We start from the raw sequence: 17,554 nt of genomic DNA, 5'->3' as shown, positions 1-17,554 counted from the left end.
ATAGATAGATAGATAGATAGATAGATAGATAGATAGATAGATAGATATAGATAGATAGATATTATTTGTTTGTTTGTTTCAAGACAGGGTTTCTCTGTGTAGCCTTGGCTGTCCTGGACTCACTTCATACACCAGGCTGGCCTCGAACTCACGGAGATTCACCTGCCTCTGCCTCCCCCCGGGTGCTGGCATTCTAGATGTGCCACACCATGCCCGGCTTCTTTGTTTTTAATGGTAACTGGGGAGATGGGTCAGTGAGCAGAGAGCTTGCTGTGCAAGCATGAGGACCTGAGCTTGCATCCCTAGCCCTGGTAAAATCTATAGCCCTGGTGCTCCCCTGCTGGGACCACTGGGTAGCCAATCTAGCCAATCTAGCCAAAACAGTGGGCACCAAATCTATTCACAAAATGAATAATCTAACAAAAAAAAATAACGTGGACACTTACAATCAGCAATAATTGTACTCAGTGATTTGTAAAAGAAAAAGGAGGAGATGAAGTTAGACAAGGGTTGGGGGTTTGGGAGAAACTGGAGGATGAGCCAGTGTGTATTTATGAATACAAAAAATACATTGTATTCCTGTATAAAATTACCAATGAATAAAATTTTTTAAAAATGTAAAGGTGAGGAGAGATACATTGTATTCATGTATGAAATTATTAAAGGATAAAAATTTTTTAAAGATTTCTTTATTTATAATATATACAATGTTTGTCTGCAAGTGTGCCTGCACGCCAGAAGAGGGCACTAGATCTCACTATAGATGGTTGTGAGCCACCATGTGGTTGCTGGGAATTGAACTCAGGGCCTCTGGAAGAGCACCCAGCGCTCTTAACCTCTGAGCCATTTCTTCAGCCTCCAAAGGATAAATTTTTAAAATTTTAAAGGTGAAAAGAGATCCATTGTATTTATGTATGAAACTGCCAAAGAAGAAATTAAAAAAAAATATTTAAGAGAAGAGAGATAAAGGAAGAGATTCCAACCTCAACCTCTAGCCACCACACATAAATGTATGGGTGAGTGTCCCCACACACATGTACACACACATACATGACACACACAAATAAATAAATGATAAACTGAACAAGTGAATAAAAATAAGTGAGTAGACCAATGAATAAACAAACTGAAAGGGCAGAAACAAAGCTTCTTGAAACTTAATCGGCGGGAAAGAGCAAGAAGGAGGCAGCTACGGGCAGCGACCAAGAAAAGCTCAGGCACCTGAGCCTTCTTATTTTTGTTGATGACAACAGATGGGACATAAAACATTCAGAAGCTTGGTTAGTCTTTGCTTTTGAGGACTATCTAATCAGCTAAAAGGGGGCTCATGATGGCTCTCAGCTTGCCCAGCCTCCCTGCAGATCCCAAGAGAATCTGTACTGTCAGCTAGGAACATCAACTGCTGGAAGAGAGGTGCATTGTCATCTTTTTTCCTGGAGATCCAGGGCAGCTGTGTCTTTATTTTTATTATTTTGTCCTCGGTGACTGTCCTGGGAACTTCTTGGGCATCACATGCTCTGATTTTCTGTTACCCAGACTGTCCGTGTTTCCTTGAAAACCTCATGGCAACTCTGGTCAAGCTGGCTTTGTACAGGGGCCACGTTTGTACAAACTGCTGGACGGTCCTGCTCTCTTTTCACATGCCATTCCATAACCAGGGTGACGCTGTACCTTTGATACCAGGGTTAGGCTATGGGAATTAGGCACAAGAAGAGCAGACAAGCCTCACAAAGCACCATTCACACAGTAGGGAATTGTTCTCTGGGACTCAAGCAGACAGGCATGAAGTTAACTGTCTACTATAACATCAGATAGGAAGCCATGCAATTCATATAAACACTGATCATCATTTTTCTCCTCACCTGACAGCCTCTCTCAAATGAACATTACATTGTCTTGTTCCTGCTTCATGGACTTCTCTCAGCTGAGCTGGATATGTTGTCCATGGTGGGTATCATTAGCAGCTTTCTGCTTTCTTTATTCTCTTGAGATACTTCAGATTTGAGCTCTGCTGAGAGAATAGTGAGCAGGTGGCCCTCAGGACTGCAATGGCCTTCACTCAAAGATAGCCATCACAGCTGAACAGTGAGCAAACATATTTCTTTTCAGAAATTTAATCTGAAATAGGATGGGACTAGCAGAATGGAGAGGAGCAATGTAGGGAAGGTTTTAGAACTTGAGCTAGCAACCACAGGTCCTGGCCAAGACACACCACAGATAATAAATACTGAATGCCATTCTGTTCAGAGATGTGGAGGGACAGTCCTCATGACGATAAATAACATGGTAATAAGGATAAAATGTCCTCATGGGAAGCCATGAAATCCCAGAAAGAGTGAAAGAGATGGAATGAATGACATGACTGAGACCTTGCTGCCGCTCCTCAGAATCCCTTACTACACCTCTTTCCATGTGAGGTAATTTAAGCAGAACTATGCTTGTGGAACTTGGGTCTGGAGAACAAGTCTAATGCTATCACTTAATGACTACACCCCATGCTCATGCTATGCAGAGGACATGGGGTGCAGTATATTTGTTCTGGTTGGTTTTGTTAACTTTACACAGGCAAGGGTCATCTGGGAAGCTAGAATCTCAGTTGAGCTCAATTGAGAAAATGTCCCCATCAGATTGGCCTACAGGCCAGCATTTTCTTAATTAATGATTGATGTAGGAGGACCTAGCCCACTTGAGCATACTGTGAGTAGAGCCAGCCTTGAGCAGGCAGTTCTGTGTTTTATAAGAAAGCAGACTGAGAAAGCCATGGAGAGCAAGCTGGTAAGCAGCACCCCTCCATGGCCTCTGCATCAGCTCCTGCCTCTAGGTTCCTGTCTTGAATTCCTGCCTTGGGTTCTATCAGTGATGGGCTGTGATTGGGATTTGTAAACCAAACAAAGCCTTCCTCCCCCAGCTGCTTTTGGTCAGGATGTTTTCTCACAACAATGGAAAGCAAACTAAAACATTATTCTATATTTTTAATGTGCTCCACAAAACAATCCTATGCTGCTAGTGCAAATTAATCCTGCCTTCCTTTACACATGGGGAACACAGGGTCGAGACACAGCTTTTTTAAAGTCACACAGATAGGAACACAAAGAAACAATCCCATGCAAATATGACTAGCTTCGAAGCCCATGTGTTCCCTCTGCATTGCCCTGCCTTTTCCCATGCGAGTCATGATGGTTCTTTTCTCCTAGACTTTGTCTCAGTGGAGAGAAGGACAGGCAGGAAGTCAGATGTGAGGAGACTCCATGCTGCTTTTGTTGAGATTTGGTTACGGCTACAGTTTGGGTTATGATGTATCCCCCAAGGTCCATGTGTTGTAGACTTGGCCCTCAGTCTACGATACTAATGGGTTGGGAGGTGGCAGAAGCTTAAGAGGTCGGGCCTACTGGAACGATGCTAGGCATTGAGGCTGTTGCCTTGAAGGGGATATTGGGGCCCTGGTTTCTTCCCACGTCTCCCTTTTGCTTCTAGGCTGCATGTAGTGACCAGCTTCTTCCACTTGACTCTCACTGAACTGCAAGCCCCATCATAGGACCAAACACAAGGGGGTCAAATAAGCATGGACTGAAACTTCTGAAAGTATAAACAAAACAAACCTTTTCCCCTTAAAATTTATTATCTCAGGTATTTTGTTATAGTATCAAAAAGTTGATAAACACTGTTACACACTCCTACTGTTCTGGTTGTTTCCTGTTTCTTTGACAAAAACCACTGCTCAGGAATATTGTCAGAGTGGGAAGAGTATTCACAGGTTGAACAAAGCACCAGTAGCAGCTAACTTCAGCTAGTTTGTCTAAGGTGGAGTCAGAGAAATGCCTCTTCAACATTAGCCTAAAATTCCAAGGAAGCCTTGTGAAAAGTCAGAAGGGCCAGTTCTGTACCCACCCAGTTTTGTTGTCACTTGGGAGCAGCCGCTTGTGGGCCTCTGTTTCGTCATTTATAAGACAAAGGAGACTGGAAAGGCACTTCCTAAAATGCCTTTAGATTCACAAGACACAAAATAACTATAGTGCACAGGGAGCCTTAAGTAGCCTTCAACCACATAAAATGTTATTCCAGCCAGTTCTCCTTAAAGTCTTCTAATCAAAGCCAAAAGAAAGTTTTACTTTGGTTGTTTTACTTAAATATTGTATTTTTTTTACCATCAGGTTATTATGTTCACATTTTTACCATCACCTTTCAAGCAACTGATTTTTTTTCACCTTTATTGTAACATTGACTTCCTTTTTAAAATAAGTTGATTTAAGTAAAAAAAAAAAAAGTTGTTTTTTTGATAGCCACTGTTTATTGAGCAGCTACTACAGACCCTATACTTCACATGCATTTTCTCATGTTCTCAACAATTTTAAAAATCATGGTCTGTAACTTATTAGCTATACAACTGAGAACAAAAATTAACTAATTTGCATGAAGTCAGATGTGAAATGAATCTTTCTGATCTTTAAGTCAAAGCTCCTGCCTACTGTGCTCCCCCACCCACCTCCCCCTCTCCAACCCCTCCCCACCCCCACCCCGCTTGTCGCCCTCCCTGCTTCCAATGCTAGAGTCCACACTCACATGAAACCACACAGCTGGCCACATCTGGGCCCTTCCTCAACATTGCCTTTATAGCTCTGAGACTCTCTCCCAGTGTGGCTTTATCCAAGGTCTCCTCTACTCTCCCTAACCATGATGTCGGCTCAACTCACCTCCTCTTCTTTTCTCTATTCCACTCTAGACAACTGAAAAGTCATATTTGCACCTGTTAGTACTGCGTTACTAGTCCAGGTGGACTTTACAGCCAGGCTGTGGTGGTGCACACCTTTAATCCCAACATTCAGGAGGCAGAGAGAGGTGGATCTCTGTGTTTGAGGCCAGCCTGGTCTGCAGAGTTAGTTCCAGAACAGCCAGGGCTACACAGAAAAACCTGCTCTTGAAAAACAAAACAAAACAAAAACAAACAAAAAGCACCACAAACAAAACCAAAAACAAGTCTAGATATAGTTTTATGAATAAAGCTTTTGAATATAGTTTTATGAATAAATCTGTTCCAGCAGTTTGGCACCGTGTATTGAAACTTTCCAATGCATGTTTTTTGACAACAGAGACAACACCTGGGAATACAGGTAGAGACAGTGTTGAAGATTTCTAACCCAAAGAAATGCCAGGCACCTGGGGTGATAAATATGCAAATTGTCCCCATATGATCATTGCGTAATAATACATGTACTGAAATATTATTCTGCATCCCATATGTGCGTGCACTGACTGTGTGACAATTACAGTTAAAAGGTATTTTTAAAGGAAAGGAAAAGGGCCAGAGAGCTGGCTTAGAGAACTGGCTGCTCTTCCAGAGGACCCAGGTTTGTTTCCCAGAACCCGTATGGTGGCTATCAACCATCTGAATTCCAGTTCCAAGGGACCCAACTCCCTCTTCTGGCCCCTCTGTGGAGATCATGCATGCATGTGCTGCACAGACATACATGCAAGCAAAATACTGATACACTTAAAAAAAATAATTCTTTTTTTTTTTTTCTCTGTGTAGCCCTGGCTGTCCTGGAACTTGCTCTGTAGACCAGCCTGGTCTTGAACTCAGAGATCTACCTGCTTCTGCCTCTGGAGTGCTGGGACTAAGAATGTGTACCACTACTTCTGGCTAAAAATAAATATTATAAAAAATTAAAGTAATAAAATCATGGTGTTTACAGAAAAAGAGTAAATATACTAGGTACCACTCCTGGGGCTGAATGCCCAATAACCATGTACATGGCTGTGGGTTTGAGTCTCAGCCACACACACACACACACACACACACACACACACACCCTCTGTCTATATGTGCTTATGTACACATGAAGTGTTGACTGTCATGGACGACCTGATAGCACAGGCCTATAATCCCATCTACTCAGGAGGTTGGGCCTAGAGAATAAATAGTTCATGGTATGTCTGGGTTACAGAATGAGTTCAATACTAGCCTCAGCAATTTAAGGAGATCCTGACTTAAAAAAAAAAAAAGTGAAGTTAGCATCCCAAACAAGCCCGTAAGAGAGTAATCTCTGGAACATTCCGTAACAGCAGAGCTGGACATCATGGTGCCTAAGGATGCAGGTGAACAGATCTTGGGTTAGATGAAAGATGAACTTCTGCCGAACAGGACACATCAATTTACTTTGGTTGCACAAGGCAAGATGGATGTAACTGAAAAAATCTCATCACCAGCTAGTGTTTATTGATCACTTAGGATCCCTTCTGACACCCAAAGAAGTAAGCACTGTTTTGTTTTTTTTTTTTCCTTTTGCAACAATGTTTTATTCAAACACTTTTTTTTTTATCTTTAAGAATAAGAAACTCAATTCAAATAACAGATTTAAAATTATGCTATTTAAGAGTTGCTATTTGGGAACAAACTCATTGATGAAAGTGAAGACTTAGTGATGTTCGACTGTGCAGATGTAGACCCTCACAGCACTGTCTGGTTCCACTTCCATGTCCCACTTTATTAAAACTGGGTGTTCTTTCAGCAACAAGGAACCCTCCATACCTCTGTTTAACTATAAAAGAAATGTAAAAATGTTTTGAATTGTCATTGTTTGGCAGTGATTAATAATAGTTTGAAGTGAGCAGTTCCAGCTATTATAAAAGCAATTAGCACCTTATTCCTTCTCTTAGGCAACTTAAAATGATGAATATTTCTCCTGTTGGAGGAGAAAGTGAGTGGCAGCTGATACTTTATTCCAAAGTTGCCTTTTGTTTTCACAAAGGAAAGAACCTAATACCTTTGCTTGGATTCTAATCATGTCAGATAATATCAGAGGAGCTATTTCCACAAGTGTGGTAAGTTTTTTTCCCTCCTGCTCAGCTGTACCCCATAGGCCACTCAGTCTCCATGCGAGTTCCCTAGTAAGGGTTGCAGAGGCTGTCTCTGACATGGACTCAGTAGCTGCCTCTTTGATCACCTCTCCCCCCCACCCCCGGGGGGGGGTGGGCAACCTTGACAGGCCACAGAGGAAGAGGATGCAGACATTCCTGATGAGACCTGATAGGTAGGAGGACTTCCCCTATCAGTGGAGTAGGGAAGGGGAATTGGGGCTGGAGGAGGAGGAAGGGTGGGACTGGGAGGACATGAGGGAGAGGGCTACAGCCGGGATACCAAATGAATATATTGTAATAAATGAATAAGGAAATAAAATAAACAAGAATAAAAGAAGTAAAAAGAAGTAAGCACTGTTATGGGTGCACTTTGCACATGGAGACTATGAAAGTGGGAGGAGTACTTTGACTTAGAGTGACTGTGTAAGGTAGCTGAGACGTGGAAGTGTGAAGCCAGGGACCCAGGAGGCTCCAGAGAGAGGTGGAAGGTTTGGTGCTCCAGTGATTTCTGAGTGCATGCACTAACGTACATGTGTGTTTGGGCTGGGCACACAGGTGGGCACATATGTGGTGCTTTTTCCTTGCCTGTGCTGACAATTGCGTATGGGCAAGCACCACACCCTGCCACTGTGCTGTGAGCCCTGGAGCTTTTCCTACAGCGGTAAAACAGATGAAAGGGGCTGGGGCTGGGGCTAGATGAACAGAAAGCAAGAGGTATCTCCCCCATAAGAAAAGGAGGACCTTGGGGCATGGTAGACCAGGGAGACAACATCAGGGAGGGTCTCTCAGGACAGGGTGGCGCCTGCGGCCTCAGAAGGTGGGCTCAGCTGACTTGCCAGCGTTCTTCTCCCTTACGCAACGTGCCAGCTTTAGCTACATTAGTGTAACCCTGGGAAAGGTCCCAGTAAGGGTAGGATGGCAAAGACACCCTGTGCTCTCCACACAGTTCCTCCCTTAGGCCAAAGTGGGGAGCATTTGTTCATCCAGAGTTCCGGGGTGACCAGCAGCTGGCAAGTGTGAAATGACGCCCAGAGCCAAGTACCACTGGGAATAGGTACAAGGAAGACTACGGCAGAAAAGGCCCGCGGTCTTGGTTCAGACCCTCCATTTCCCTAGAGAACAATAGCAGTCTGTGGTTATAGGGGACCCTGGAACGTACTATTTAGAGGCTGTAGTGGTTGGTGTGGGAGTGTTCTGTAGCATTCCAGGCCATTGTTAATGACACATCAATACAACAGAAGCTACGAACAGGACCTTAAGTAGCCTTCTAACCCCGCCCTCAATCAGCCCCTAGTCCCTCACAGGGAATCGGGGAAGTCCCATCCTACCTTTGGTTAGGGAGTGAATCCCCAGCTTGACCTGGGAGAAGTTTCCGCTTCCGATCTCCCCTCGAATTCGATAGAAGCCGATGCGCTTCCCCAGCGTGATCTCCCTCAGCACCTTCTCATCTTGGCACATGTCCTGAGTCAGTTTCTCGAAGGGTGTCAGCTGGCGTGGCAGACCCTCCTCACCCTCCTTACCGCTCTCGGCCTGCCCGCCGCTGTCCACGCTGTCCCTCCGGTCCCCCCGGTCACGGCGTGTGTTCACCAGGCCGCCTCCATTCACAAACACTGCAGTCATCGTCCATGCAGGATCACGTCTTCATCTCGGCCCAGAGCCACTGTCGGGGCAGCGTGCTGGACAGGCCGAGGCCGAAAGGGAGGCAAATGGGAGCCGAGGCCGGGAGTACAGAGTCCATGAGAGCGGGTGGAGCGGGGAGATGAGCAAAAGTCCTTGTTGTGACCGACAGAACCTGCACAGCCCAGCAGGGCCTCAGTCCAGGCTTCTCCCACCTTCCCTCACCTTGGGTTTCCAAGCTCTGGCTGTACAAGCAGATGTACGTTCAGTTACCATAACTCCTCCTGAGGTGGAATCTGATGCTTCGTGTTGGGTGGCCTTGATGGAGGAGGGGTGGGGGACAGAGGCTCCGCTCTGTTACTTCCCTGTGTCACCAGACAGTTTTGCCCTCCAGAGTGTAAACGCCCCTCGGAGGCCCCCCGAGTCCCTGCAGCGGGTGCTCATCGCTCACCTTCATTTCGTGTTTCTCTTGACCCTGGGAACTTGATCGGAACTCCAGAAGGGAAGAGTCTTGTAAATCAGCTTTTGGTCACACAGGCAGCCAGAGAAGGATTAAATCCCCACAATGTCACTTTAGCCGGCCTTTATTTAGTTGAGCCCTCTTCTAAGCCCTGAGCTGTCCTGAAAATTTGGTAGGGGACGGCTCATCCTAAGGACAGAGAGTGAAATAGTTATTAGCACACTCTAATAGGCTGCGCCGGAGAATGCCACAGCTTTATGAAAATCTTTGTAACAGCACGCTACAAATTTATGAGTCATATTAACAGTACATGCTAAATGACATATCGTCGGACAAAGAGACATGTATGCACGCCTGCAGTGCGCTCTTTAGGAAAGCCTTTCTAGTCCGTGTATCTTTCAAGCAAGGCAATTCTATTGCCTGAAGTTTAGGACAATACATGCATTGTATTATTTTAGTTCAAAAATAGATTTTAAAAAAAGATGCAACCATAATAACGACAAAATTTACCGATTTTCAAACTGCCTTACAGTTTTGAGAACGTGTTTTATCTCCCTTAATGCCTTCATGTTCCAGGACAGCTCCTCCTTCACTCGTTGCTTTCATTCTTGCTGTTTTTCAAATGACAAAAACAACTTTTCTCCTATGCTTATTCTTTCTGTATATTTCTGAACGTGCTGTCAGCCTCCCCTTTATGGGAGAGCCGGACTTGGAGGGCAAACCAGGCTACTGCATGGCCAGTAGTGGGAATGCTGCCTGTGGCCTGCACCCAGTCTTTGCCTGCACCCTCTGTTCTCTATTCATTGTCCTAGGTTCCCAGAGTCCTTTGAGATGTTAATAAAATAGCAGTAAGCCTTCTCCCTTTGGCTCCTTTTTTTTTTTGTTTGTTTGTTTGTTTGTTTGTTTGGTATAATTTCTGAAATGTCACTTCTCTCCATGAAGGTAGAAAGCACCTCCTGCCCCCACTTCCCTCCCATGGCGTGGAAGGTGGAGCCATGTGTGTTGTACTTTCACTAAATGTGGTTTGAAGTTGATTTTTTAACTTGAGCATATTTTTGAACTAAAATTTGGCAAACACACACACAAATAAAAATAAAACAAACAAACAAACAAAAACCCTACAACCTAAACAGATTGCCCTGGAGGTACAGATTTTCTGTCTGTTTGAAGATATATTCGTGTTATGAACAGGACTGCCCATATAGCTGTTATAGGCTGAGCATAGGGTTGTTAAATGAAAGGGGAGGAGGTTCCTGCCCAATACCCCTGTTTCTGGATATGGGGACATGAAGGTGAGAGGAGAATACAGGGTGAAAAGGGGCCACATCGCAGGAACTACCACAGCTCCAAGGTAGACTGATTCAGATGGTTAAAAAATGTTAAGGCAACAGTTTGTTTACTGAATTAAGTTTAAGACACCTATTAGTACACGTCCTGGGCTCACAGGCTCATCCGAAACGATAACAGAATCTATGATCAGAAAAAACACAGCCTTCACAATTTGCATCCAATGTTAGAGAGTTCACAGACACTCTGAAACTAATCTCTGTATGTCTGTCTGTCTAAGCGAAAGTCAAGTGAGACTAGACACCATTATATTTGCAACACAGAGCTCATGAGAGACAGGAGCAGCATCAATCATAATTCTGAAAGAAACTTTAGCTTAACCTATGCAAAAGAGAAGGGCTAGCCAAGGCACTATGAAAAACCCTTGGCTCTGTCCCTCTGGAATGCCTCCTCACTGGACTGCCCCTGTCAATGGCCCATTTTACCACAGCTAAGTAAATGAAGGTGTACTTTGCTCTTTCAGTGTCCCAGGGTTCTCTGTACAGTGCCTGGCACTCACCTGATAAGTTTGTTGAAGAAGAAATGAACTAAGTACCAAGTTACCCAATGTTAGACTTTAGTATGATTCAGTAGAGGGAAGTGTTTTTATTTATATACTAGACCAACATTTACTTTCCATTATCTCTGAAAACTTACTTCAGTACATTCTTTCCAAAGCCTGGGCTCTGTTCTACCAGGATTAGGTAGGATTCTTGACCCCACCTTCCTGTGTAGATGAAAATCTTCGATGCAATTCTATCACCAGACTAGGAAGTGTTGCAGGACTCCTTACAAATGCATCTCCTTGTCCTTGTTGCTTATGAGAGCACCAGTCTTCCTGAGCCCTCAGAACTTCAGGGACCTGCTTCCCGAGTGCCACACAATCACTGGCCACACAACTACTCGTTGTCTGCTTTCCTGGGTCCCCAAAGCTCTCAATTTGGGCTCTGTATCTTGAGCTGCACTCAGGCTCCAAAATTACAACAGTGTTTTAATTTTATTAGCCTAATTAACTGTTGGTGCTTCCTAGGAATGGCACTCAGCACCGGGTGGGTGGCGGAGGTCAGATATGATTACTGATGGTGGTCAAGCTATATAGTGGCTTACCCTCAAGTTCAATTTCTTTCTCTTTCTTTCCTTCTTCCTTCCTTCCTTCCTTCCTTCCTTCCTTCCTTCCTTCCTTCCTTCCTTCCTTCCTTTCTTTTTCTTCCAAGACAAGGTTTCTCTGTGTAGCCCTGGCTGTCCTGGAACTCACTCTGTAGACCAGGCTGGCCTTGAACATTAGAGATCCACCAGCCTCTGCCTCCAGAGTGCTGGGATTAAAGGAATGCACCACCACTGCCCATTAAGTTTGATTTCTTGCAATGTGGTCTTAAACCAATTTTCTTTTCTTAACAGCCAAGAAAACAGATAACCTTCTGTTTAAATTAGATGAAGGAGCTTTTACAAATTTACAAGAATTATGTTTATATTGAAGAAGAATTTGAAACTTGTTGGTAATGCTAATAATCTAATTAGGGAGAAAATAAACCCTTTCCTACTCCAAAATAAATCATATAAGTCAATATAAGCAAAAGCATAAAACACAGGGGTTGGGGAGTACCTCAAAGGTTGAAGGTTGCAGAGCCAAAATCATGGGAACTACTTGAGTGTGGAAGAGACCAAAATCAAAGCTTTTACCTCTCCAAACCTACCTAGACTGGACCATTCTCTGCCCCCCTCTCCCTGTCTAGTTCAGGAAGAACCCTGGGCACAGGAGAGAGCTTGAGGTGAAACTTGCTTATGGAATCCTGTTCCTTCATCTTCCTGCACTTGTAGTTTCTGGAAAGGAGGGGATAACTACTTATACCTCCAGGCAGGGTATTTTATTTTTGGCTGGACTATCTCAGGAGGAAGGGCCTTCTGAAACCTACATTTGGAGACTGTGCAAAGCAAAAGCTCTCTGACTGCTCACTGCACAGTCCTTGGGGACCAGTGCCATATACAAACACACACACAGAGACAGAGAGAGACAGACAGACAGAGTCACAGAGACAGAGAGAGACAGACAGACAGACAGACAGAGTCACAGAGACACAGAGACACAGACAGACAGACAGATACACACAGAGAGAGATAGGGGACAGAAACAGAGTTTCCCAACAAGTCTTAGTTTCTTCCTACTAGAGTGAATGGCCACCCAAGGGGCATCAAAGGAAGGGCTCCAAAATGGAAGAAACCATACCCACCCAAACCACCACAACAGCCAAAATTAAATTCAAGGAAATAGAACAAAAAGGAAGAAGAAAACATCCACAAAACCAAACCAAAACACTAAAAGTCAAAAAACCCACTCAGGAGACAAGAAAGAACACTCTTGGGAACTAAATTATGTACTTGAAGACTTCTTTTTTTACTCTTTAAACCTAGAAGAGATGAACAAGAGGACAGTAGAAAAAAAGTCTGGACAAGCATATCAGAAATCCCAACATCTGATTATCAGAATTCCCAGTCACAGTTACTTTCTCAGTAATGACAAACATACGTGTCCTGTTACTCTTGAATGCCAATAAATTGTGGACTTTTCTAAAACAGTTATGAATGAGGAGAAACTCCACACACTCTCCCGTTCTGCTAGAATGAAAATCTGAATGAAAGAATGCACAGGAATGGTAAATCTGCCTAGCTGTGTGTGTCCATGGGTGAACACTGGCTCATTCTGTAAAGTTTTCTTTCCTCTCCTGGAGACTTAACACTGAGTCTCTGTCAATAGAAATACTATTCAGAGTTTGAAGAGCTGCTACCAACAGTAACATCCTGACTGCTTTTTAGTAGTATCCCCAGACATTAAGCTATGTCATATTGAAAATTAAACAAAATAACAGAGTTAAGATATGCTCAATTCCAGATGAAATCTCCCATTTTTGTTCAGATGCAGGTAGTTCCTATTGTTGTTTTTGCCTTTTGCCCCTTTGATTTTGACCAATTTTTATGGACACTAACAAGAGCTTCGAAACTCAACCAGACAAAAATATGGAGTCATGTCATCATAGATCAAAGCATCCGGAGGAGGCAGAATGGCCCTTAATTATTAGCTTGCTGTTGCCGCACAGCGATGCATTAAATAAGATGAAAGAAAACAGGGCTTCCTTGGTAATTTATTTTCTTGACTTGCAACCTACTGTGAAAATATCAAAGGAAGCCATCTTGCCTTTGTTCTCTTTGTCTCAGTTTCAAAACCCCTGGGCAAGGCTTTCAGACAATCCCTCCTTTGGCTGGCAGGTCCAGGCTTGCTTAGAGGAAAATCTGGGGTTTTGTTTTATTTCTTCTATATGTGGCAACAAGATTGGGTGATAATCAGACTGTGGTTATAATCCCTCTCAGACATGTTACACCCTCACAGAGATTGTTAACAAACGCAGTCCATTTGAAAGTGTCATTTAGCATTTAGAAATAATTTGCACCATCATTACGTTTGGCCTTAGCTCTTATTTCTCAACACACACGCTGAGATCCCCACGGGGAGCAGTGAGGGCCCTTTGAGGCAAATGAAAAACCAGTGTGAACTGCTTCTGTGCACGCTGTCACGCAGCCGCTTCCCAGCTTGATACCACAGGCTAATTGGTACCAACATAAGCTGAAGATCAAGCTTATGTCTGTCAAGGTGTGTGTGTGTGATGCTCTCGTGCACACTCATGTGTGTGAGGCCATTCACGGGGGCATTGTCTGATGTAGAATGCCTAGCACTTAAAAATCACAAACATTCCATCCTTTAATGGAACAAAATTTAGCGGTATTTAAAACTCATATTGCACAGGGACAGGGGAGATGACTCAGCAGGTGAAGTGCTTCGTATTTAAGCATGAGGCGTGGATTTGGACCGCCAGCTCCTGTGCAAAGGCTGGATGCAGTAGTGAGTATCTATAGCCTCAGCACTAGAGAACAGAGAGAGAGACAGACCCACGGGGCCTACTAGACAGATGGTCTAACCAAAACAGAGAGCGCCATGTTTAGTGAAAGACACTGTCATAAGAAGAGAAATGTGGTAGAAAGTGACAGAGGAAGATCGTATCAAACTCTGAAGCATCCCCCAGGAATGGACAGCCTGACAGCACTGTGAAGAGAGTTGTCTTCAGTCCCCCTTCCATGGGTTACAAAAATAAAATCTAAGGGCAACTGCAGTTAACAAAGTTGCCTTAGCGTTTTCAATCAGTGGCTTCTTGAACATGAGAGCTGAGGTCATTTATCAACCATGCACCTCAAACAAATGAGGAAGAGAAAAGGCCGTGATCCGATAGAAATGTTTTAGGCTCATAGATGCAGAATGTAAATTTTAATCTCATTTACAATTCATTTGCAAAACATAAATCCTCTCATCACCTTTAAGAGATGGTACTTGCCTTAAAAGCAGGGTATAACATGGGGACACAAGCAGGTAGTCCTGAGCTGAAAGACAAACATTCTCCATGTTCCCAGAAACAGCTAATTTAGGAAGCAGTGTGGGAACACTCATACTTATTTGCAACTCACAGTTTATTTTTAGGGGATTAAAATGTTTGCAAATCGAAGCGAAAACTGTTCTTTTGCTGCTTCGTAACTTCATTTAGTTCTAGTGGAGCGTATTCTGGAAGACAGTGAGAAAAACACACGTGTGATGGGATTAGGGAATTCAGCTCTGTATGAGCCAAACTGAAGAAAGTCTATCAGTCACAAGCCACAGGGTTACTGCTCTGTCTGAAGAGAGAATACTTCAGAGCAAACACTTCTATTATCAAAAAGTTCAAGTGCATTTGAAACCTTTATGGAGTCTCCCTTTGTGACAGATTGTTGCACACAGAAAAGGCAATGCACTTGTTTGAGATCAGTGCTGAAGATCGAATCCAGGGCCTCGTGCCTGCTAGGCAAGGGTTCTGCCTGAGCTACTCCTCCAGCCTTATTTGTTTGTCTTTAGGGTTTCCTAGTGATTTGGGGTACAGCCGTTTCTGAAAGCCACTGCCTTATAACAGAAACTTCAGGTGGGCATGCTGCTATCTGACTGAAGATTGCTTTTTCCAATTTCTGCTGTAGCTGGGTTGGGCTGCATGTCTGAGTTTTAGCTGTGGACTCTGAGAAGATGTAATAAATACAGTTGTTAGGCTACTGCCTTAAAAAGAGGGAGGCATGTCCTATCCTCTTGCTTTTTTTCTATCTTCAGGCCATTTGGAATGTTCACACAATAGTGTAATAGAAATAGCCATTTAGATCAAGATGGAAGTCAGATCCTGAGACTGGCAGGGCAGCAGAGAGAGGAGTCTGCACACCATCATAATGTATTGTGGGGTACCACAGGCCCAAAGCAACACAGACAAGCAATCAGGAATCAAAACCACTGAAACTGTGAGCCAAAATAATGTTTCCTCCTATTGAGTTGTTTACCACAAGTATTTGATTACAGCAGGAGAGAGCAGATTGGTGGGGCTCGGGGGTACACATCTAAAATACCCATGAGGCTGAGGCAGGGGTACATCTAAAAACTTACTTTATTAGAGGAAGAGTTGAAACATTCCTATCTGAAAGCTCAGTCAATAATACAGTACATTTACCTCTGCTTAAACTTGTTCAGGCCATTAATCACATGGCACCTTTACAAAAACCAAACAAACAAAACAGTGAACTCTTTTATAAATAAACCTGAATGTACTTACAATTTTAAGTGTGACAATTTGTAAGACAGTCTGGTCTACATACCAAGCCTCTAGCTGAAAACAAAACAAAACAGAACAAAAACCCCAAAACATGCAGATACATACATAACCCCAGCCCAAAAGGGAAAAGCTGAGGAGCCCAGATTCTGTCTTCTTTAAGCAACCTGATGGCTTTATGAGGTTATAGTTTGAAGATTTACAACATGCATAACTACTTCTGTAATTAAAAAATGGTACCTGTCTACATCTCTCTGTTCATACAGAGATAGATACACAGGTTGGACAGAGACGGTCAATAAACAGATGAAGGATAGTGAAACAAGGACAGAAAAGCAGTTACAAAGGTTTCAGATTTTAATTTTCTGGGACTGTAGAATATTTCAAATATCTATACCTCTGTGCAATCAAATTCACAAATCTTTATTATATCTTATCCTGTGGAAGAAAGTAGAGCGATCCAAAAAAGTATGCCATTGTAACTTCTGAGTAAAAAGCTAGTTTCAACGAAGCGGTATCATCAATTTATTTTATTAAAAGTGTATTTATCATAGGATGTGTATGTGTGGGCATGTATGAACGGCAAAGGACAACTTTGTGGAGTCAATCCTCTCCTACCTTTACGTGGGTTTGGGGGACTGAACTAAGGTTACCAGGCTTGTACAACAAGCACCCTTACTGTTGAGCCATCTTGCAGGCTCCAGCCATCCTTGCTTTTTCAGTAATACTGTAAATTTTGTAACAATGTAAATTTCATCGGCTTGAAGTTTTGTCTGTACTTGGTAAATGCATTTTGTTTTATAGTATACAAGCTTTAGGGAAAGGTAATCTAATTTTTTATATTTTGACTTTTTTCAGTTTCTTTAATGCAAATTATTATTTCTATTCACTTATAAAATGCTGTAGGTCTTAAGCAGAGAACTGTAAACTGTGAAATGTAAATTAACATTGTCAGTGTATAATGCGAGCCGAGGAACTCCGCTTTGAAGGCATTTCTTCTTAATCAAACAACCAACAAGGCACATGCAATATTGGCTTAGGGTCAGAATTATTGTAAGCCTTGGCTTCCCAGTGAATGCCTGTGTTCTGCCCAAGGTCATCTCTCTCTCTCGGGGTTTTTACCGGCAAGTGAGAAGACTGGACCCATGATGTCCTCTGCTCACTCTAGCCCAGACCTTCTGGGTTTCTGGATTTACCGATGTTAAAGTCCAAACCATCAGTGAAACATAGAAGGCCCAAAGTCCTAATGTCACATTGCCCCCTTCTGGACCTTTGAAGTATCCACATGGATTAATTATTAGAAACCCAGAACCCACACTGGGCATGCTGAAAAACTACAGCCCAGGCCTCTTTTTGCCATAAACAACTCAGAAGACAGACTTGAGAGCATGATAGAAGTGATAGGAGGCAATCCAGGAAAGGCTCTCAAGGCATGAAAAACAGGGATTCTCAGTGCACAGAAAGCAAAGAATATTATTCTGTGACTTTGCAAAGTTGGGTGTCAGCCTAGAGAAAAGACAAGCAAGCAGAGAAAACATAGCTGGCACACTGATTTGGCACGAAGCTCTAGTTTTTATACTCCTAATCACATTTCTACCCCCCAGTTCCTCATTGGCTTGGCTCTTCTGACCTCCTC

At 43.3% G+C, this 17,554-nt stretch overlaps 1 protein-coding gene across 2 annotated transcripts in view; it reads right to left on the bottom strand.

Moving 5' to 3' along the window:
• Window positions 1–17,554, bottom strand: part of Nim1k (NIM1 serine/threonine protein kinase) — a 48,921-nt gene that overhangs the window by 9,280 nt on the left and 22,087 nt on the right. For both annotated transcript variants that reach the window (XM_055595819.1, XM_055595820.1), the window contains exon 2: window positions 8,184–9,121. In XM_055595819.1, the coding sequence (XP_055451794.1) occupies window positions 8,184–8,475 (292 nt within the window). In that variant the 5' untranslated portion in view covers window positions 8,476–9,121. The remainder of the gene's footprint in view (window positions 1–8,183; window positions 9,122–17,554) is intronic.

Source organism: Psammomys obesus, unplaced genomic scaffold (genome assembly GCF_907164565.1).
Source record: "Psammomys obesus unplaced genomic scaffold, mPsaObe1.curated_primary_1811, whole genome shotgun sequence".
NCBI lineage: Eukaryota > Metazoa > Chordata > Mammalia > Rodentia > Muridae > Psammomys > Psammomys obesus.
The sequence above is the reverse complement of the archived record's forward strand: the minus strand, read 5'-3'. Positions and strand labels throughout refer to the sequence as shown.